This window comes from Pangasianodon hypophthalmus, chromosome 19, assembly GCF_027358585.1.
Source record: "Pangasianodon hypophthalmus isolate fPanHyp1 chromosome 19, fPanHyp1.pri, whole genome shotgun sequence".
In the NCBI taxonomy this organism is placed as follows: Eukaryota; Metazoa; Chordata; class Actinopteri; order Siluriformes; family Pangasiidae; genus Pangasianodon; species Pangasianodon hypophthalmus.
The window spans coordinates 14748446-14772620 of NC_069728.1; the positions used below are offsets into that span (position 1 = coordinate 14748446).

The 24175-nt window shown below is 37.8% G+C and overlaps 1 protein-coding gene across 2 annotated transcripts in view; it reads left to right on the forward strand.

Moving 5' to 3' along the window:
• The window catches only part of zdhhc14 (zinc finger DHHC-type palmitoyltransferase 14), a 32084-nt gene that overhangs the window by 2116 nt on the left and 5793 nt on the right, over positions 1–24175 (forward strand). For both annotated transcript variants that reach the window (XM_034313843.2, XM_026923482.3), the window contains 5 exons: positions 8216–8376; positions 13322–13480; positions 14746–14883; positions 19416–19464; positions 21540–21642. In XM_034313843.2, the coding sequence (XP_034169734.1) occupies positions 8216–8376; positions 13322–13480; positions 14746–14883; positions 19416–19464; positions 21540–21642 (610 nt within the window). The remainder of the gene's footprint in view (positions 1–8215; positions 8377–13321; positions 13481–14745; positions 14884–19415; positions 19465–21539; positions 21643–24175) is intronic.

A 24175-nucleotide genomic window follows, 5' to 3' on the forward strand; every position in this document is an offset into this window, starting at 1 on the left:
TTGGTCCTGGTTTGACACTATTGAAAGTGGTTCTACTTGTAACCTTTTCTGTTACAGAACCACTCAGTTGTAGGGTTCTCAGTAGGACCTTTAAGAGCTCCCGCACAAGTATAACTGAAGAAGCCTTGAAGGTTCTAGATAACCTTTTTTCTAAGAGTATACTTCCTACATAAATGGACTAAAGGAGACAAGAAATAGTGGTTTCTATACCTATATACACTTAGAAAAAAGTGGTCAAATCTAGAACCCTGAATGATCCTTTGGTTTGGATCTTATTGTAGTGTTCTACATAGAAATTGTAAGGGTTCTCCAATAGGGCCAAAACCAAAGAACCCTTCAGACATGTAGAAATCACCATTTCATGCCCCTTATAGTCCTTTTATGTAGGAAGTATACTCTTCTAAAAAGGTTGAATCTAGAACCTTCAATGCTTCAGAGCTTGTCCCTCTGCAGGATCTCTTGAACGTTCTATGCACAACATTACAATAACGGATATCCCTTTTAGAAAAGGTTCCAAGTGGAATTCCTTTAGAAGTGGCCCACTGACCATCCAAAAAAACCATTTTTTCTAATTGTGTATTTTAGTAAAATTTAATTCGATTTTATTTGTATAGCATTTGTATAGTATCTAGATGGAGACAGGGTGAGGCAGAATCCTCACCCTGATCCAAGCACAAGCACATGCAGATGGATGAGGCTTAAGGATATCACTCAAAGGCTCTACAGTAGCTCACTGACAGTCCTGGGATTTATACTCAGAATCTTCTGGCCACTGTATAACACTGGTGTTTTTTACAGTGAAGTCCCAAATGCCCCTACCTCTTCCATGAGTAGACTATATGAGACATGAAATAATGATATCTCCAGCACTATCTTACATCCATAGCAGTTTACAAGTGAGGCGGAATTCAGGATGGTGGTAGTAGTAGCACTTTTTATAGTAGTAGCAGTTTACCCCATGATTCCAAAAATGAGGAGAGAACCTCACACATTTTGAAGGTGTAGGTGTAGAAGGTGTAGATTTATTGCCAACTCTTTAACTGCCACTTGAATCTTTATATCGAGGCTTCAGTTCACTTCAGGATTTATGACACAGATCATACCTATGATTTACTAGTTTTTGTTCGGTCATTGGGCAGATTCAGTGTCCAATAGGGTAGTTAAATGTGTCTCAGAATAGATTTGATTCATTTCCGTACAGATGTAAGATGGAACATGGGTTAATACATTAGCACTGGATTCCAGGCTGAACATGTGAATATTAAAACCTGCAGTAGTAAATATAATAATATACTCAGGGGAGAGTGGGGAAAGTTGTAACAGGGATCCGCTGTAACACTATCAGTTGCTCCAATGGTGAGCACATGCTCAGTAGCATCCTCTGCCTGCCTACAAATATACAGCAAGTTAATCAGCTCTGAAGAATTTATCATCAAAATTCAGATTTTCAGAATTTCAGAGGTGTAACAGAAATTTTCCTCATCTGAATTTCCTCAAAACTAGCCAAAACAGGCTAGTTTTGATCACTGTCTAGTTGACTGCCAGTTAGCATGATTGATAGTTTTTAGCTAGCATGTCATATTCCACGATGGCTGACAGTGTGGCATCACCTGTAACAATGCTACCAATAAAAGTATATCAGTTATTTTAAAAAGTGTTGATGTGGTAAAGCTTTCTGTTAAGAAATGTTTATTTAGCATTTTTTGGAAGGAGTCCCCAGTGTCAGTGCTTTGTAAGAGTCAGAAGTAAAACTGTGACGTTAATTTTCCAAAATCCATTGGAAAGACTTTGCGGTCACTAGATAACATGACAAGCTGCATTTTACTGTCATACTTCTTTCAAGAGAGCGAAAAAAAGAGAGTCAGAGTCTTAAGATTTGATTTCACCACCTTCTGTTCACTTTGTATGTGAGATAAGGAAAGGAAGCATTCATGCGCACTAGCATGAGGAGGATAAAGGATGTGATATTTGATGATAAATGATGTGTGGGACTTACTTTCTAGCGTCCCCATCTTCCACACAGCCCACTACCCACAACTTTCATAACACGGCACTCCCGTCTTCCTGTTTCCTTGGTAACAGTTTCCTCTCCTGCTTCGAAACAGCCGATGTCTCCTAGGAAACAGGAGGGCACCAGGCCCACGGTTCGATGTGGTGCCCTCCAGCTGCGTTGTGCTATTTTAAATGGTAATAAAAGTCCAATAAATTGGCTCTTCATGCTATTAGAAGCAGCATTTAGTGCTGAGACACAGAACACTGCAGTATCTGTGTTCAGTCGCAGACTTTGTAAAGAGATAGCAATGAAATTGGTTGTGGAATTTGTCAATTATTTATTGGTGGCTGCAGACTTATTGGACTCAAAAGTGTGTTAGTAACATCTACAAAACAGTGTTTAACATTATCTATCTATCATAAGTCAGTTCTTCTTTGTTGAACTTTCATCATCGTGATTATTATCTCAATGAAGTGTTTTAGGTTAGTTTTTGTTGCTATCATTGCAAAGGAGCAAAAAGATAATGGGTGAATCTGTTCATAAATGGAAACAGGAGATATAAGATATAACATTCAAACTGGGTTTGAATGTTATATCTTAGTATCAGCTCCATCCACATGACAGCTGATAGTAAGATAAGTAAACGTGTTGTAAATGTTTCTAATCCTGTATTAATCTCAAAGATTCCTTTGAAATTTGTCGTCTGTGATACTGCAATGCAATGTGCACTATATGGCCAAAAGAATGTGGACACTTGACAATCACACCCACATGTGGTTCTTCCCCAAACTGTTGCTACAAAGATGGAAGCACACAAATGTATAGAATGTCTTGTATGCTGAAGCATTACAGTTTCCTTTCACTGGAACTAAGGGACCCAAACCTATTCCAGCATGACAATGCCCCTGTGTACAAAGCGAGCACCATGAAGATATGATTTGCCAAAATTGCAGTGGAAGAACTCGAGTGACCTGCACAGAGCCCTGACCTCATCCGCACTGAACACCTTTGGGATGAACTGGAACACTGACTGCACACCAGGTCTTCTCACTTTTCGTCAGTGCCTGACCTCACTAATGCTCTTGTGGCTGAATGGCTGAACACAAATCCCCACAGCCACGCTCCAAGATAGAGTAGAAAGCCTTCCCAGAAGAGTGGAGGTTATTATAACAGCAGTAATGGGACCAATTCCATTGTAATGCACATGGTATTGGAATCAGCACATATGGGTGTGATGGTCAGGTGTCCACATACTTTTGGCCATATCTGGCTAGTTTCTTCATTTCACACTTCTGTTTAAATTAGCTCTGCCTCAGAGCTTATTTGCAATTGCAGTTCACTTTGCAGAGGGCTCTAAAAATTCCACCCCATTCCTTCATTGCTTATCTTCTAGCTAGTAATTTGCTAGCTATGCAGATAATTAGAAAACGTTAAAAAAAAGTTTTAAGGAAACTGCTTCATCTACATTGTGCTTGAAGGTCAAGTGTGTATCCACTAAACCTTCTTACCCTCATGCTGCAAGTGGCCACTCACACTTCATGCACTTCCAAGTGGAAAGTCAGGGGAGAGCAAGTCATGTTAGGATATTACATTCATCTCCAGGATGTATACTGTATGACTAGGTGGACCAGCGTTCTACTTTACACTTGCATTCTTATAGCTTCTTCAAGAGTTTCAGATGTGAGGTGATGTTATGAAGTTAGTGACCTCCAATACAAAAGAGTTATTTACATATGTGAAATTGAATGCCAGGTTAGATTAGCTACCAAACCAGTTATTTGTTATGAGTTACCAGGTATTTTGCAATATTATACAGTCTTGCATGGACAGACATGATCTATAATGTGAATATATGTTTGGAGACAGTCTTTTAAAAACTTGCTACAAAAATCACCAACAATGCGACGCCCAAAGGCTTCCCCACTAAAACTCACCCCAATTAGTAGTCTGTGCACTTTTTACATCCAGAGAAGTCGAACTGTCTGGAGTGAGTTAGGTCTACTAAATGGATCTTTAACAACCATTTTTGCCTCACAACATGCTTTTTAATGTTTGCTTTTACTACTTTGACCTCTTCCTTGATGAAATATAGGATTTGCTTAGATATTTTAATACTGAGTTTGTTGCCCTCTACGTTCCCACCCACATTTAGGCCAAACTTCCTCAGTGATGTCTACAGATTTTTATTCTCCTTAAGGATCACGTCTGGCTCTGTGACTACAGATAAAATGACTTTATTTGCTCAATGTTTTGCTCAAAGTTTTGCTTTATTACATTGTACTTAACTGTCTGATATTTCCGAGTTTGTACTCCCAACATCCAAAATAAATACGTTCCAGTGATTCTACTTGGGAAAACATGGGAGCCTGAAGCAAACTGATGTTGACAAGCTGTCGAATCTGACAAGCATCATAAGAGGATTAGCATTAATTACATCAGTGGCATGAAAAAGCATTTGACAGCATTTTAATCTGCAATTCTCAAGTAACTTTATGACTACCATACAACTAGATGTTACACTCTTTGAAATAAAAATAACCCTTCTTCCAGGGTTCTTTTGGGAAATTAAAGGTTCTTATCTTTTTAATAGGCTTATTTAAGAACTCTTTGTGATAGGACAAAACTCAGGGTTAGGGTTTGACATTTAACCTTTAATAGTCCCCCCAGGCGAACAAACGAAGAACGCTTAAGAGTTCTAGATTAAACCTTTTCTAAATGTGTACCAAATTACTTAAATTACTGTGTTATAAACAGAACAAACAATAGCAATAATTACACCTCTTAGGCTACAAGAGGTGGCACAGCAGGTATGCTACACTTTTTTTTTACCCCTAGGTGTGAATGAGTGTGTGGGTATATTTTCTGAATTCATGTCCAGCATTCCCGGGATAGGCTCCGTATCCACTACACCTCTTACCAAGTTAAAGTGGTTACTGAAGATGAAGGAATAAATGTTGAAAAACAAACACATTAAAACCTATGTTTCCTGTCCACTGTTTGCACCACGGTACTGGCTGTAATGTCATGTGTGTTAATGTCATTGAAGTCCAGCTGGGAATTCCGAGTCATGTTTCCAAATCGAAGGTCATATTTTTCTTGAGTTCCAAGTACAATAAAATGCAAAATAGGATTATTTAACCTTATTATGGTTTCATATTCATATGATCTCCATCATCGTTTATTTAGGAATGCACAGAATAGCACTCAAGGATAAATCTCAGTCCTAGAAAATGTCCTTGCACCATGTTTTGTGTAATTTCCCATGTGTAGAAGTGTTGTGAGAAGAAAACAGAAGAGAAGGAAATAGCCAGAAGGAAGGTCTGCGTGACTGTTCAGACTCAGTGTTTGTGCTCTGTGGAGAACAGAATATGTAATCTATTCACTTATAAAGCTTTCAGCAAGGCATGCTACCAGCTGTGGCACAGACGTCCTTACACGCTCACCACAGAGGATACAGCTCCTCTAAAAAAAATCTCATTTGATAATATCAGTGTACTTGGTTTGGAATGTATTTGTTCCATAAACTGCTGAAAGGAAGATTTTGTCATTTGTTATGTAAGGAATAAAAGAAGATGGGCCGTGCGGGTATGGGAAAATAATTGATGGAAGTTGATTATTTTCTAAAAACAGGGCATCACAAAGTGTTTTATTCTTTTTATACCAAAGTAATTTGTCAATGATTACGATTTTGAAGTTATTAAGGAATGACATCATACTTTTAAACATACCGCCACATTTAACATTGTGGAACACTGCAAAGACAAATTGGTTCCTCTTAGCACTTTCATTACAGCAGCTTTATACAATTGTTATGTCACAAGATGATTTGTTTAATAAGTTAATGCAAAAAAAAATAAAATAAAAAATAAGCAAATTGTCATGTTAAAAAAGAAACCAGAAAGCACAAAGTCCTCTGTCCTAAAGCCCCTCTCATGGTGGAAAATTTACTGAACGATACAAATGCTGACACTGGAGACTCCTTCCATACATGTTATATAAACTTCTACTAACAGAAACCTTCACCATATCAATGATTATATCTCTTTGTTAAAAAGTTTTTTAAAAATCTGTTTATTATTAGTCTTATATTATGTAGATCGTCCGCTATGTGTAAGTCCCTGTGGAAACAAATACAAGCTCCTACTGTCAGAGCTGATGTTAAAGAAAAACTAATCTACTCCTTCTGACCAGATTAAACAATTCAATACTGTTGTGGTATTAATTATTAAGTAACTATTATTAATGAAGTGCAAGAAGGTGGCAAACTAGTGGAAGCATCACATTTATAGCAGAACACGCATCTATGTTCCTTATTCTGTTCACCTAAAAAAATGGACAAAACCATCATTCCAACTTTTGAAGACATATTCAGACTGAATAGGTAATATCTGAATTTTAAGTGTCTGACTCACAGATGGTGTAAATCTTGTCAAAAATCATGAAGTTATATGCTAAAGCTGGTTTGAGTAGGAGGAACAGAGATTGAAATGCACATTGACAGAGAAGTGCTTAATCAGAAAGGCTGCTAAACATTCTAATAAAACACAGACATGACTAGACATGCCAGTAACCAGTAAACAGGATGATGATTTTCAGCACTCACGATGGACATCATGGACACTTTAATTAAAACACCATCACTACCTCTACATTCTAAGCAGAATGCAAAGATTTTTGAGATAGTTTCTAAGGTTCCTTATATTGTTCACTAAACAAGAAAAAATGTTGGACAAAACTCTGAGTCCAACTGAGTGAATACATGTTCTTATCTATATACTGTAATGCTTTATATTCCCACTAACTATAAGTCTCCCAAAAGTCTGTGTGTTCATGTCATCTCAGTTAGTAAATCAGGGTATTACTCTATGCACATGCTTAAATTTGACATTAGACCCAGTTTCTGCTCTTAATTTCAGCATGATGACATATCTGTTAAAAACACATTTCTCACTGACTGTATAAATGTATACATTTTGACCTCACGGCAGTGAAAGGAGGTCGAAAGTTTCAGTCTTGTGTTTTAAATTCGAAAGAGTGATTTTTCTTTCCCGGAAAGTGCCTGAGGAAATCCGACCCCTACCGCTTGATACCAGCTGTTACAGAGGAGCTGCTGCTCATGAAGAATGGAGCAATTTTTCACAAAAAAAGTGTTCAAAGTGTTGAAGTGCAGAAGAATGTTTCTCAATGCAAGCAACTGCTGTTATTACTTTTTATTGCCTGTTGTGTTTCCATTACTTCATCATCCACCTGTAGGTTGAAAGCATCAAACATTACAATAAATATAGGAACGAGAGGATGGTTAAGACAATATTTCCTGTAGTCTACACCTATGGGGAATGAGGCCATGGAGAACCAAGGTTACCTTAAAAGATGTAGGATGGTTTAAAGAGGATTTTATTGTATATAATGCTGAAAAGGTTCATTTTACATTTGGTAGATAGTTCACAAAAAACCCATCACCAACAGTCATCTTCTGGTCACTAACACAAAATGTTGTTTTAACTGTTTTAACTGTAATGCAAAGAGAAAAGTTAAATGTCTTTATACCACTGCGTTGTTGAATTCTCAATTCTGATTGGCCAGAACCAAACAAGAAGTTTATATTAATGTACTTGTTCTAATATGTTATTGTTTTCTATAGTAACAACTTACACAGGGACTTGTAAATGGTAAATGCTTCAGTTAATCGAAGGCTAATAATAAACAGATTAAAAACATGCTGCCATTTAATAAATAAAAATGTGTAATCGTTGACATGATGAAGGAGATGTTTATTTAGTATTTTTGGAAGGGGTCTCCAGTGTCAGCGCTTTGTAGCAGTCAGAGGTAAAGTTGTAACTTTAAATGGTCTTCAACCAGAAGGTCAGGACAGCGGACTTTGCACTAGTGAGAGAACGACTGTTTATAGCTGCTATAACAAAAGTGATAACAGGAACTAATTTGTCTCATGGACATTCCACAACATTAAATATACCTATAAAAAGATAAAATGCATGACATTTCAATGGTTGGCGAATTGCTGTGAAAACACTTCAGGATTTACTGTTTTGAAAAATATTCAGCTTTGATGTGGTAACAGTGACCTTGCTTTGCATAGGGCGACATCACACCACCCAGTCCTTGATTATTTTAACAGCATGTTGCGTTGTGTTTAATTCTTTATATAAGATGTTACTTAACCATTGTCCTGATACACTAATATCTCTCATCTGTCTCCTCCAGCTGTCCGTTCCTGGCCTCTAACTTGAGCCCAGCCATTCCAGCCATCGGTGGTGTGCTCTTCCTTTTCGTTATGGTCATGCTGCTCCGTGCAAGCTTCAGCGACCCCGGGGTTCTGCCCCGAGCCACTCCAGACGAAGCAGCCGATGTAGAAAGACAGATAGGTAGGACCACTTTGCTGTGTTTCCCTTCAACTGCTCTCTTTTTTTATTATAATTAATTTCCATTTTGGGTAAGGCTGATGGTCGTGTGATCAGGTGGTGACACAGTGCTGCTTAAAAATCTAGATAAACTCAGATGTTAATGTGGTTAATGTACTGTATATTGCGGTTATGATACTTTAGTCTGGTACTGTGTTTTCCAGGCTATAATGCACAGTGCCTTAAATTCTGTTTGCTTAAAGAACAATTAATAACAATGATGTCACATTGATCTACTAGGTGTTTGTATTTTACATGTAATGTACAGTAAATAATGCAAATATTACAACCTATGTTATACAAAAGTTCATTTAGTTCAGTTAAATAAACTACTTTTAACTATTTAAACAACTGCACATACTTACATAGTAAGTGTGCTTTCATCGCTCAGATAGCATTATTAATGTCAGTGCTAGCATATCAGTTAGCACCACATGCCTCTAACCCTGGGATATTCAGTTAGTTCAGTGTTGGGGGTAAATTGCAAAAACAGTAACAGATGTTTGAAACAACAACAAAAAAACCTAAAAAACTAAAAACTAAACTAAAAAGAAGTTACCAAACTTTCAGTAGGTCTATTATAACCAGCTTTCTTAGTGCAAAGAAGTTGTACTAATCATGAAACCAACTATATATCATGAGAACGACATGCTGAATTTACTGCAATATGAGTGCAAAGTACCTGATCAAGACACATAAAGACATTTTAATATTCAAATGGCAATGTGCATCCTTACACATGATGTGTTCACATTACCAGGTTGAAGTGACAAATCTGTTTTTCTGCCTTACTGTGACACAGATCCAAGTTTTTCAGGATTGCGTTGGACACAAATATGAAATCTTTCCAAATCAAACATATGCAACATTCATATGTGGTCCTAGATTGGATACATATCTGATATGTGGCCATGCAACACAAGTGAGGATGGTCAGATTGGAATTCATGCGGCTTCTCCCCAGTGCGTATATCACAGTTGTCATCATACAGAGTCAGCAGTGCAGCAGAACAGCAGTGGAGGAGAGCAACAGCAGGGACTATTTTCAGTGGAAGGATGGGGAAATTGGTGATTTGCTCAACTTTGGGGAATCAATTCAAGCTAAATTGGAAGGAACCTACCGTAACCCCAGTCTGAGCAAAAATTGGAATTGTTCAAAGACGCTTGTAATGTGAATGCAGCCCTACATTTCATTCATTTGTACATATTATAATACATCTGCACACACATGCTGCATTTGTTTCCTTGCAAGAGAAATGACATTTAAATATAGCAGTGAATTCAGTGTCACAAGTTAACTAGCAATGCTAGATCATTGGTGGTGATTTAGTTATTATCTGAGAAAGATTAACCATAGTAAATACACTATATTTGCTTATGTATGTCTGTCATTGAAAATGAATAGGAGAGTGGCCTTTTGACACTTTGTGCACAATTTTTTAATTTTTTTATTTATTTATTTTTTGTGTATCAGTAAATCTCTGGGCCAGTAAAAAAAAAAAAATGCTTACTATCAGCCAGCATAAAGCAATTTGTGCAACATGAAGGGAAAAATTGCTGCTATTTGTCCAATGCTTTGACTCACTACTGCTGAACCCTGAATGATCTGGATGATTAAGAGCCTTATTAGATAACAGTTAAAGTCATGTGCAGTGTAAGCACAGAGAAGAACAGGAACACCAAGAGAGCTGTTTAAAACACTTTCTCAAAAAGGTTACATTTTTGTCTCTCTGCCAGCACACTCATCTCTCAATTCTGCTCAAGTTCTGCTTCCATGATGCTTTTTATAAATTTCCAATTTCACGCTGGTATTTTTGCATAAGATGAAAAATCTTGTCAGAGAACATACCGTTTTGACCTTCCTCTCACATTTTTTCCTGAGGCTTAGTGATGTGCAGACAGATCTAGAGAGACTCTTCAGCAAACTCGGAATTAGACCGAGCAGGTTTGCTGTTATCTGCCTTCCTCTCAGCATATGTATAATGCACGCTTTTAACTGATTCTCTGCTCCCATTTAAAAATGGAAACCCTAGTGAAATATTCATATTCAGGTCATAAAGTGAAGGACTCGCTCTCTTGGTCGTTTTGTTCAGTTGTTAAAGCTTAATAATTGTACATGTTAGCTAACAACACCTCAGAATGCAAGCTAATCAGTAATCAGTACAGATAACTATATGAGAATAAATGAGAGACTTTGTACAACTTTTCTTATATTGTTCCAAAAAAAAGGTGTGAAAACTGTCACTGTTCTTTGCTAGTTTAGCTGCTACAGTTTGTATATGTGTATAGAGAGTGGAAGCTAACCTTGGCGCAAGTTAGCTATAATAGTTTGCTAGCTAAACAGGCTACAGTTATTGATAACTGTTAAGGTAGCTTGATGAGGTGGGCTTGCATGTTCTTAGTTAGCTAATAAATGTTTCAAATTTTAGCAAGTTAGCTATCATTATAAACATTCAGTAGTAGCTTCCAGCTAAATAGGCTTAGCTACATAAGTAAACTAGCTTGCTAGAGAATATTCTGGATGCTCATTCACAGTAACACGGTACAGAAAGTGAGAAGCACAATGCACAGAAAATCAGTATACACAACTGACACTGTGAAAACGAGTAGATCTGTAAGTTGAGCGTGACCGCTATAGCTTTCCTCACGCTCTATAGGTGTAAATATATTCCCCAAAAATACAAATATTACCAAAATGCCAAAGTGTGCTACATGTCATAAGGCATTTAAGATATCTATAAACAAATGTATTTTATTGCTTTAACTCTTTTGAGAACTGATGTTAGGTTGTGCTAATATGCTGTCTAGCATTAAACCGAAGAAACATTAGCTAAGTTAGCTAGCTAGTTTTCTCTGTAAACATAAGCTAGATACACTAGCTTGCAAATTTACAGTATTTAGTTTATTTTAGTTAGAGTACACTGTAAAAAAAAGGACTATTGAATTCAAATATTATTAATTTAAATTAAATAATGTTTATTGGTAAAATATCAATTTTATCAATTAGACTAAAATAATGGACAATACTTATGTTTCTATTATGTATCCTAATGAGTATAAACATTATAAATTGATGATCATTTACTTCTGGGTTTGATAGTGCGCACTCTGTCACCTTTAAAGCTCTAATATGTAAACGTAAGGGTGCAGATAGGGGTTTGGTAAAGCAAGAACCGGCACTGAGAAAAACCTTACTTCCTAATACAGTTGTTGTTGAGTGAAGCCAGCAGGTCTGCATAATCTGCAATGCTGTAATGCAACCCCTACAGCTCTGTTCACTAGAGAGAGTAAATCACCGATGTTTAGTCTGGGACTGACTGCCTTTTTCGACGCTCAAATGGAAAAATAATCCCTGCTGCTCGGATGAATAATCTGAAGGCTGCTAAACCTAGCGATTTCGCCCCAGGCCTCCATTTCCTGCTGATCCAGCCATGGGCCAAAAGTGCTGTGTATCACAGAAAAAGCATGTATAAGTGAAATGATTCTCAGTGTAGCTGCGTGGGCGTCAAACATCAGTGCTGGATAACCACAGCATGCGAGATCATGGTTATGCTGTGTTCCAATAATGTTTAATATGCCTTCATCAGCTTCCTCTCCCCATTTCAGGAAGTTCATTTTACCACAATAATGTTCTTTAACAGCAGCCCTGACAGTAATTCTGGTATTTATTATTAGTCTCTGAGTATGTGAAGCGCTCAATCTGATATGTTGTTGTTTCTATAGTAACAGTTAATTCACAGGGACAGACTTGTATGGCAGACGCTCTGCAAAAAAGACGAACAATAAATGGCTTAAAAATGTGTCATTATTTATCAAAGCAAAAACTTATAATCATTGACGTGGTGACGGTTTCTTTAAGACATTTATTTAACATTTTTGGAAGGAGTCTCCAGTGTCAGTGCTTTTTTAACAGTCAGTGGTGAAGTGTGAAGTCAGTGTTCTTATAAGTTTTTGCCATGGGAAAGTGTTCAGGAACAGAAGGCTGCTATAATTCCCTTTTAAAATAAATAAATAAATAAATAAAACATCAGGACCAGTTAAACATAATGCTTCAAATATATAACTTTATATGTTTAAATTGGGTTTTATGTAACAACACCTCCATCTTTACATGACAGCTCTGCTAGCTAATTAGTGAGCTCATATGACTCATTATATAGTTTAAAGGAAAGTAAGTGTGTAAATTTCCAGTGAAACTGTTGGTGTAGTGTATGCAGGAAACGTACATCTTCACGTGATATAAAGGGGATAAAAAGGGGTTTAAAGAAACTTTTAATATGTAACTGTACTGGTGTGGTGGTGGCAGGAGGCAAGTGTGTAAACCAAGAATCATAATATAAGACCATAGCGGGGGTGAAAAAAAAACAGGCAGGCAAAGCTAAACAAGGATTAATTCATAATCATAACTGAGGGAAACAGGCAAGAGTCTTAACCAGGAAAATGCAGAACAAGAAAATACATAGAAACAGGAAAAACAAGGCATGGACTTGGACAAAAATGTACAGTAAACCTATATGCTACAAACAAACAGCAGGAGAATAGGGAACTAAACCACTGACAGGACAGGAGCAGAGAGAAGACAGGAACAGGAACCAAAACAAACATGGGCACATGGCGTTAGTCACCATGGCAACTGCGACACAAAGGGGGAAATTGTGACAGCAATATCATAAACTAATTTTAATAATGTACAGTTTCTAATAATTGTTTGATTTTCGGGAAAAACATCTTCACCATTTGGCACAAACTCGACTCCTCTTTTCATTCGCCTCAACCTCCTCCTGCCTGGACTGAGAGGAAAACGCTGAACTCTGTTCTGTTGTTATTCTTTAGGACAGGATCAAAATGTTGCCATTCTGTGGATTAGTGTGAGAAATGGTTCAGACATTGTATTGCTCTGTGGTTCACAGATGCAGCTAACGGAGTGAGTGGTGCAAGCTCACGGCCTCCTCCCAGGACCAGAGAGGTGCTAATCAATGGCCAGACGGTCAAACTGAAATACTGCTTCACCTGCAAAATCTTTAGACCACCAAGAGCCTCACACTGCAGCCTGTGTGACAACTGCGTGGGTAAGTTACATTAGTGTTTGCTGTTGTTGCTGTTTTGGCTGTTCCCACTACGGGTCGCCACAGTGGATCTATAGTTTGCATATTGATTTGGCACAGGTTTACGCTGGGTTCCCTTCCTGTTGCAGCCCTCCCCATTTATCCAGGCTTGGGGTCAGCACTGAGAGTGCACTAGCCCTTGCACCCCCCAGTAGCTGGGGTTGGTGCCCAGCGAGGGGCTCAAACTCATGATCCTGAGATCAAGAGTCCCATGCTCTACCAACTCAGCTAGCTGGGGACCCATTAGTGTTTACTGTACACCGTTAAAAAAGAGAAACTCTTTGTATAATTAAGAGTTCTTCACTCTTAGTTGTCAACACTTTCGTAAAAAGGAAACATTTATAGAGTTCTACATAGAACCTTTAATGGTTCCTCCACAGGGACAATCAAAAACCCTTAAGGTTTTGGTGTTTGACCTTTAACCATTGAAGACATACTTTAATCCTGGTTTTAGATTAACTTTAATGCTGTAGCTCTATTACTTTTAACTCAATTTCAAATTCATTTATGGATTCATTTTAATCTTGCAGCTGAGGTGGGGGGAATTTTCAGAATACATGGGAGCCCTTAGAGAAATGTTTTTATGCTTGGTTTTACTCAAATAGGGAAAGAGTAGTAATGCTTGATCTCACAAAAAAAGACTATTGCTTCTTTCTTCTTCTTCTTCTTCTTTTTTTTTACTTTTTACAATCAATCCCTGGATAAGGTTAATCACTGATTTTTTAACCTATGTTTAAAATGGGTTGAATGAAGCTAAAATTTTAAATCAACAAACCCTTGAATAGCTCAATACTATTTAATTTAAGTAAAGTATAAAGCATAAACAGTTATAAACACTCCTTCTTTCACCAGGTTCTGTTTTTTTCCTCTTTTTTGAAGTTAATAAGACAAAAAAACACAGCTGGTCATTTTACTGAGAAACCAGAAAGCATAAAGTCCTCTATCCCGAAGACTCTCCTGTGTCAGAAAACATACAATACGTTTTCCTCCATTAAATAACGTTTTTTTTTAGTGTTAGATAACAATATCTGTGTAAGTTGTTACTATAGCAACAAATGATAAATTATTAGAATGTTAGAGCTGCTGTTGTAGAAAATAAAACAACACCTTCTGACCCATCAGATTCAGCAGCACTATGATATAATGTCATATAACAATGTCTGAGAATGTATTTGCTATTAAAAAAAATAGGCCAATGAAAAGTCTCTGTTTTTTGTATTTTCCTGCAGAGCGTTTTGACCACCACTGCCCCTGGGTAGGCAACTGCGTGGGAAAGCGAAACTACCGCTTCTTCTACCTGTTCATCCTCTCGCTCTCCTTCCTCACCATCTTTATCTTCGCCTTCGTCATCACCCACGTCATTCTGAGTGAGTAACGCTTACAGCCCACGCAGGCTCCCACTCAACACTCCGACTGTCAGGGGTGCACAGGGATTTACACTTCAGCCTGCTCACTTTTAGCATCACTACTTTAATTCTGATCTTCCACTGCTGTTCACTGTCAGCCCTAAAAAGTGATTACAGCATAGTGCACTGACTGCAGTCCACATGGAATTGAAGAACAACAAGATTTTTGATTTTTTCACACTAGCAGATTGAATTTGAAATGAAACAGTGATAAAATTATGTCTATGGTTTATATGTATCCATACAGATACTAGTAATATCCTATACTATCCCCATTTAACCTTATTCCTACAAAATGCTCTGATACCAGCATCCAATACCACGTGGTACTATGTGACATAAACGTAGTGTAGGTTGCTATGCTAAAGAATGAATGACAGGATGTATTTCGTGATTAATGATCAAAACAGTGCAGACTGCAATCTGTGCTAATGCTGGAAGAACTCCAGCCTCTTCCTACAATACAAGTATTCTGGGAAAACATCTTATAACGCTGAGAATTACACACACAAAGGTATTCGTGAGCGTGGAGGAGTGTGCAGAGAAACATATGACAGCATTTCAGTTCTGTGAGCACTGAGAACTGAGACATGGACCCTTTTCTTTTCTCCTCACTCACCAGGGTCTACAATTTGCTCGCGAATCAAAGAGCTATTCAAATTTATAAATTGAAAGATGAATTGCACAAGGAGTTCACTGATAGCAGCAGACAGCAGCAACCAACATAAACAGTGCTAAATGTTATGTTTTATTGAGGCCCCTGATTTATTAATACTAAGTAGATTACTCATTTTGGTATCAATATTGATGAGTACACACCATGTGCACATGTACTTATACTCATACTCAGTCTGAAATACAGGGTATCATTGCATCTCTAGTTTATTTATTAATACGACAGCTTCAATTAAAGATGATATTCTGTACTTTTAGTCAATTTCATATTTCATGAGTCAAACCAACATTTAGTCACTTGGCAGCCACTAGCATAGAACCCATAGGACCTGAACCACAGAGCTAGAACTGCCACAAAATATCACAATATTTACACTCACCATCCACTTTAATAGTAACATCTGGTCTTTTTCAGTCTTCAACTGTCCAGTTTGGGTGAGTGTGTGCCCATGATAGCCTTAGATTCTTGTTCTTGGCTAACAGGAGTGGAACCTGATGTGGTCTTCTGCTGTTGTAGCCCATCCACCTCAAGGTTTGATGTGTTGCACATTCTGAGATGCTTTTCTGCTCACCACGGTTGTAAAGAGTGCTTATTTGAGTTACTATAGACTTCTTGTCAGCTCAGACCAGTCTAGTCATTCTCCTCTGATCTCTTTCATCAACAAGCCGTTTCAGCCTACAGAAACCCCTCTGCACAAAGGATTTTTCTTTTTTTTTTTTTTTTTGCACCATTCTGTATAAACTCTAGAGACTGTTGTGTGTGAAATTCCCAGAGATCAGCAATTTCTAAAATACTCAAACCAGCCCATCTGGCACCAACAACCATGCCCTGGTCAAAGTCATAGAGATCACACTTTTTCCCCATTCTGATGTATGATGTGAACATTAACTGAAGCTTTTGACCTGTATCTGCAAGATTTTATGCATTGTGCTGCTGCCACATGATTGGCAGATTAGATTCATTTACTCATTAACTTCATAAATGTGCAGGTGTCCAGGTGTTCCCAATAAAGTGGATGGTGAGTGTAAATATTTAAATAATATATTTAAATATATATTTGTTTGTACATATTATACTTATATATTTTTATAATATATATTTATATTTAAATTTATATATTTAATTATATTTAACTTTTTCATATTTATATTTAAATATATTTCAATTCGTGTCTTCACGAATCACACAATTATGTACTATTCTAGATTATTATTGAGTGTCAGGTGTGTTCATACTCGACTCTACACACATGTAGGAGAGTAAAAAGAAATGCTGGAATATATTATATCAGGTAGCACTGAATCAGTTCAGCACTATTGTTTACATTGTGGATGTTTTCTTTCAGTACAAAATAATTAGTGTTTAGGAACTACTGACTGTGTCTCGATGATGAAATGTCTATGAGAGCGTCAGAATTGGCTGATTGGACAAAAGTGAAACTTCATATTTGCGTGCTGATTGTGGAAAAAGTTAAGACAGTAGGACACATGATCTGCGTGTGTATGCTAAAACCTCCTAGTTGGATAAAATGCTGCAGTATTCCTTAGTTAGCAACCTTTTTGACTATAGTGACATTATATTGTGAATAAAATGTTTAGGAAAAACTGCTTCTCCTCCTGTCTTGTTAGGCTAATATAGTAGTAGCTACCTAGAACTAGCATGATTCGTGATGAACCCTCACCAACATCACTAAAATTAATTTATTTTTCCTAAGTGTATGATGCGTCTTAAATTTGTTTATTGGCATAAAGTCATTAAGCAACTATGAAGCTGTTGTGTTTTCGAGCCACGGTAGTAGCTGTGCCATAGTTTCAGCCATTTAACAAATGCACAACAAAGGAGAAGGAGAAAGGCTTTAGTAAGCCTGTATTGGCAATGTAGTGTATATTTGTAAAGTTAAAAAACGAGCATATTGGGGAAGTTTGAGAGGGAAACGGTTCAAATTTGTTCAGTTTTAGTGGACTAAAATTGCTGTAGTTTTTCATCAACTAAATCTAAACTAAAATTAACAATAAACAAATGACTAAAATATGACTGTAACAATTACTGTGAAATCTATTTTAGCTAAAGTCTAAAACACCTGTCTATATTCTTATGGAATATATCATATTGGAGCTGGTGCAGCCTCCAGTGTGATGTGGTGTGTGATTGTTTGAAATGGATTAGCCCCGGTTCTCCACATCGATCAGCTCTGGAGGCAGTCCAGGAGACCTGAGGAGTCTGAACACTGCTGATGAGCCAATTTCCTGTCCCAGCAAGCACTTTATAGGTCACAGAACGGAGCTAGCTACTGTTTACTGCATCAGTCTCAGCAGACATGTAGCCCTAAATGCTTTCTCCAGAAAGCCATGGCTTTACCAGTCCAAGCATAAGTCATGTTTAGCTGTGACTCTGCCTCTGTATGGTTTTGATTGCATTACAGATAATTAGCACTCAGAAAAGCTCATGGCTAAAGAGATGAAATATGAGACAGAAGTCCAGCGTTTTCTCTCCCGGCTTTTAAAGTGCAGTGATTTTTCACAAGACTCTTGTTAAACTATGTTTAAAATGAAGGCAGTCATGACTGGACTGTGAGTAGATCAGTGTGTTTTTTTTTTTTTTTTTTTTTTTACACACACCACATCATAATGGGTAAAGATAATCATTCCAGCCCAGCCTCAAAATCAGATTCTAACACACAGTGATCATTGTCTCGTAATGACTAATCCCCGATGTTGAGTCAGTTCGTACGTCCATCTGTGCTTTATGTGTTATTGTGTTTAGGATCAGTGAGAACACACTAGACTTTAATTAATCAATAGTGCTATCTTCAGTTATGTATTCTCTAGTTCAATATTTCTCAACCCTGGTTTTATACAGACATACACTGCATTTTCCTTCCTCCTGTTTCAACTCATCAGTGAATTACAGCTCGAACTTGGTTGAACTTGGTGAAATCAAACCCTGCTGCATTTTTCCCATCAGTATGGTTTGTACAGGTGAGAACACAACAATCACATTCAGGTCCGGACCAGAACGAGCAGTCCGAGAGAGTCTGAGTGATGTGGTCTCGGTCTGGTTCTCTAGCACAGATTGATTGCTGTGAGAAAATGATTTAAAATGAATCGACCCAGATACGGATAGTGAAACATACTGTACATGCTGTGTATTTTGGGTTTCAAAGTTGTTGTTGTTTTTTTTTTTTTGTAGCTGCGAGCTATTAAACTGACTGAGGCACAAACTGAGACAAATGACAGCGCTGTAGTGCTGCAGAAATATTCTGGATATTTGGACCGACGTACAAAAAGAGAAAATATTTTCAAGTAGTTATTTATATAAGTAACTAATCATCTGATTATCCCATCGCTGTGTTTTTTTGTGCAGTGTTAATTCTAAGTGCACTTAGCAATGTTTGTTTACCTTTTCTGTCTCAGTATTTCTGACCAATGAATGAAGGTTTACCACGCCCCTCACGCCCCTTTTTTGGTTAGTTTAATAGCGTGCAGAGTGAAATCAAAAATATGTTTTCAAAATAGAAAACAAACCAAATGTATCTTTTTTGCTCTGATTTGGACTCAAACAAACAGCAAACAGACAAATAGGTATGAAAGCACTCTTAGAGGTGGGAAACACCAGAATGTACTCCAAATAAAAGTACTTGTTTGTAGTAAACCTTTCTAAACCATATCTACACTCCTTTCGTCATTATATGGAGCATTTTGCTGCTTTGTTTAGACAGGTGAATAATATAAAAACTGTTTTTATATGAATAAATAAATAAATGAATGTTGGATATGAATGGTTTCTGTTCATTCTATAACTCATGTAATTTCTGCAGGATCCAATCGGACCGGGTTTCTCACCGCCCTCAAAGACAGCCCAGCCAGATATCCTTCTGAAAAAACTGTGTGTATGTGTGTCTGTGTGTGTGTGTGTGTGTGTGTGTGTGGGCTGAAGGGAGAGTGGGAGGATGCATGCTAACAGTCTATTTCTGGCCTTCACACCTCCAAACCCCAATGACAAAGAGCAATGTCACAGAGGAGGTTTGAGAGAACACCCACTTTTGTTCTTTATGTAAAGATAAAGCTGTGTACAGACAGAAGTGGAGTTCAATGAGAAAGAAAATGAGAAGCAGATGATTTCCACTACTTTCCACTACTTTTTGATACTGATGAGGCTCCCTATGGCTAAGTTCATTAGCTGAAGTCCACCTGCTGCTTTCAACAAATTATCAGCTTGTCAGGCATCACTTACTGCCTAACGACACACACACAAACACACACACACTCGGACTAAAGCTGTGTCTCAAATCATGTACATGTGCACTATTATATGTTGACTACCGAACAAGTGAAGTGTGGAGCGACGGACACTTTTCAGCACTAACCTGTCCCATCATGCACCACAGGACAGAAGGGTGGGGCTTGTAGCAACTTACAGACAATACCAACATGGCTACTGATGGCACCAAACTGTTAATAAACTGTTATTAAATAGTACATTAAAAAAAACACTTACCACAGTGACAGTGTTGGGTAAATTAGCAAGTTACAATCAAGTAGCACAGATCACAATTAACAGCAATTTACTTACAGCCATAGTGTTTTTTATCCTGCGCTTTCCTAGTTGACTTTGTTATAGGCTACTTGTTTTTGAGTTATTGAAACTTGGAATAAACCCATTCAATTTAAGTGACCAGTCAAACAGACTAATGCTTATTAGAACTCAGTATTACATATAGTAACTGATAATAATGGGTTGTGACTTCCACATCTGTAAATAGAAAAAAAAATAAAAAATCATAGACTCCTGTGAGTCCCCAGACCCCCCTGCTGTAGTCCAGTGGTAGAGCAACCCCAGTCCAGGAAATGACACGTTAAAAATGACTTGATTTGTGAAAGGCCTGATAGCTAGCTGATTAACTGGATTGCATACGCTATCTTAGCAGTAATGTAAATTTCTTCAGGAGCTGAGAATCCCTGCTGTAGTTCACAAAAAAAAACTCTTTCAGAGCTTAAAGGTAAAAGTGGGGCAACTGAACTTTTCATGAACTAAAAAGCTAAATTGGGTTAAAAACTAAGCAGAAACAGTCACCACTGCCATTTAGGGGTTAAACTGGGATTTGGGAGGTATACGTCTCCCAATGAGGTAACAGTTGATTATATAGAGTCCTCAACAAAGATATAAAGGAAATGTGATTAAAACAAGTCTGTGATGTTTTTGTCCTAGCCTAGCTTGGTATCAAAATAATATTACAATATCTTCTGATTATTATCTGGAAAGACAAAGCTAGCATCCTAGTATCTCTCCACCCTAATAGAACAACAAACAACAATTTTTTAATAGTAGCAGTGTTAACGTGGAATAAGACATCCACCAAAGCGCAATATCAACAGTGCTCCATATTTAGTCAGTGAATTAAAAAGATATATTGACATTTATCACAGAGAAAGATCCTCATATTCATAGTTGGTTTATGCAGGTTGGTTTTCTGAGTGGCCCATTATTGATTATCAAAATTACCTGCATGTAAATCATGCATTCTGAGGTTGCCAGATTTTGGGTTTTTTTTTATTTTTTTTTTTTGCATGAGTAGAGGTATCTGAGACAGGGTTTTACAGCAGTGTCTAGACCACCACCAGGGTCCAATCAGGGATAGAAAACCTTTGGCTTGAAAACTCTTTATTTGTATTAGTGTCCATGTCTGATATGACACAGCCTGTGTCAGTGGCTATAACACACATGGATCATTAGCTCTGCTGTGAGAGGAACATATCGCGCTGTTGGACTTAATCCAGCTGTTTGCAGTACGATTGAACAATACTAATTCTATTGTGTCAGGAAGAGACACAAGAAGAAGGAAGAGTGTGTGTGTGTGTGTGTGTGTGTGTGAGGATAGAGAAAGACAAGGCTGTGTTGCCATGGAAACCTTGCTGTGTTCTCCTTTCCTTTACTGGCACACTGTTCTGGAGGTGGTCGTGTGTTTTTTCTCCATCTGGTCCATCGTGGGTTTGTCGGGTTTCCACACCTACCTGATCAGCTCCAACCTGACCACGAACGAGGACGTGAGTATCACAGTCATCACTCACTTACTCCCTCTCTATAACTCACACTCTTCTTTCTTTCTTATAAATAGCCCTTTATAAAGGGCTTTATAAAGGGCTATTTTCTTGTTGAACATTTTATTCACTTGGCAGTTGCTTTTATCTAAAGTGTCTTACAATTGAGATGGGATACCATAGCAGCATACAGCTGAGCAGGCCCAATGCTGGTTCTATGGTAACCCTGGGATTTCAAACTTCTAATCACAAACTTCCTATCACTAGGTCAGGAAGGTCAGCCACTAAAACCCCACTGCTCAACACCCTTAATCTTTACCACTCAGAACCTCCATCATGGTCTAAACATGACCCCCACTTCTGAGAATGGGCTAAAGATGACCCACGTTTCTAAAAATTCTTGAGACTGTTCTTTCACATATTGTGTATTTAACCTCAAACATGGTTTCCATCACCACGACAGGGCTGAGAAGGCAGGGCTCCAGAGAGCTGAAGGGGATGGGGCCAGGTGCATAGTTCCAGAGGGTTGAAGGGGCAGGGCTGGGTAGATGGCTCGAGAGAGCTAAAGGGGGGTGAGGCCAGATGGATAGCTTCGGAGGGCTGAAGAGACAGGGATGGGTGGATGGCGCCAAAGAGCTAAAGGGTTGGAGCCAGGTGGACTGCTGCAGAGAGCTAAAGGGGCGTGGCCACGTGAATGGATACAGAGAGCTAAAGGGATGGGGTCAGGTGGATGGCTCCAGAGAGCTGGAGGGGGCAGGGCCAGGTGGATGGTTCCAGAGAGCTGGAGGGGTGGGGCCAGGTGGATGGCTTCAGAGAGCTGGGAGGGGCGGAGCCAGGTGGACGGCTCCAGAAAGCTAGAGGGGTGGGGTCAGGTGGATGGCTCCAGAGAGCTGAAGGGGGTGGGGTCAGGTGGATGGCTCCAGAGAGCTGAAGGGGTGGGGTCAGGTGGATGGCTCCAGAGAGCTGAAAGGGGTGGGGTCAGGTGGATAGCTCCAGAGAGCTGAAGGGGTGGGGTCAGGTGGATGGCTCCAGAGAGCTGAAAGGGGTGGGGTCAGGTGGATGGCTCCAGAGAGCTGAAAGGGGAGGGGTCAGGTGGATGGCTCCAGAGAGCTGAAGGGGACAGGGCTGAAACTAAATGAGTTGTGACTACAAACTGTTAAGACAGTAATCTCCATAAACTCCATAAACTCCAAAAAGTGAAAATTAAAGTACAACCTGAATGTATCAATCATTTTAACAAAATTCATGAGAAACATACAAAAACATAAAAAAAATATCAGAACACAGTTTAATGAAATTGCCTATGGACTAGGTATGATTACTTTTAACAAGAAATGAACTCCATATTATTATCACATGCAGTCATGGCCAATGCTACAATTTCATTTCCTGTATATATATATATATATATATATATATATATATATATATATATATATATATATAAACACAATATACAGCAGATATTTCAGGCAGTTACATAACCCAGTGCTTGTGTATCTAGCCATATTAAACTCAAAGATCTGATCAAAGGAAATGCAGGAGAGGTATGATAGATTGAGAAGCAGGCTTTATTTGGCCCAGAGGAAGTGTGTGTGTGTGTGTTGCTGGATTGTCAATTGTAAAACAGGAAACAAGAAACAAATGTCCATTTGTGAGATTTAAAGCCCCATGACTGAAAGAAACCTTATTTTTAGCTCATAACTATATCCAGAACTTGAAGTGTTATATTAAGGGGTGGAACATTATGAAAAAATTCAACCTTCCAGACAATATGATGATTCTTACCACATCACAGTATGTGCTTACACATTCAGGATGACATTCAATGTTAGAATTTTATTATTTATTAAAATGTATTTGTTAAGAGGATCTTGGCTTTTAGTAGTTTATCAGAACAATGCAGAAATGCTTGGATTTTGATCCTGTATGTTAAAAAAACTGTAAGTAACTGTTTTAAAACATTGTAGCACAATTTTTATGATGTATATTTTTTATTGAACTAATTTTAATTTTCACTCCTTACATCTGTATCCAGACTTAGTGTCTTTTGCCTGGCTACCAGTTCAATCAATCATGTTTCTATATTTTAGCTTTATTTATTAACTATTAAAAAAAAATCTAATTCATAACATTATGAGAATCCATACAGATGTAATTGAGTAGGTAATGGTAAGGGTAATGTTGCAGCCATTTTGTTTTGTTTCAGTTGTTCTTTATATTATGAATTAATTGGTGTGTACAGTGTATACATGCAGTAAATGTGGATGAAATATGTAAATTCTGTTTATTATTTGGATTAATTTGTTTTAAAATGTCATGTTAGCTATGTTGTAGATTAATTAGTAATTACTAATTATCTACCAATTAAATAATAAGAATCTTGACTTCTGTTTTTTTTACTGTATTTTTATTGATTCAGATATTTCAACATTTCAGTTAAATATAATTTACTCTACTTTTTCCTCTCCAGCTGTTAAAGCAAAACATCAGCAGTATAATGATTTCCTTTTTACTGTATACTCTGATTCCAGTACAC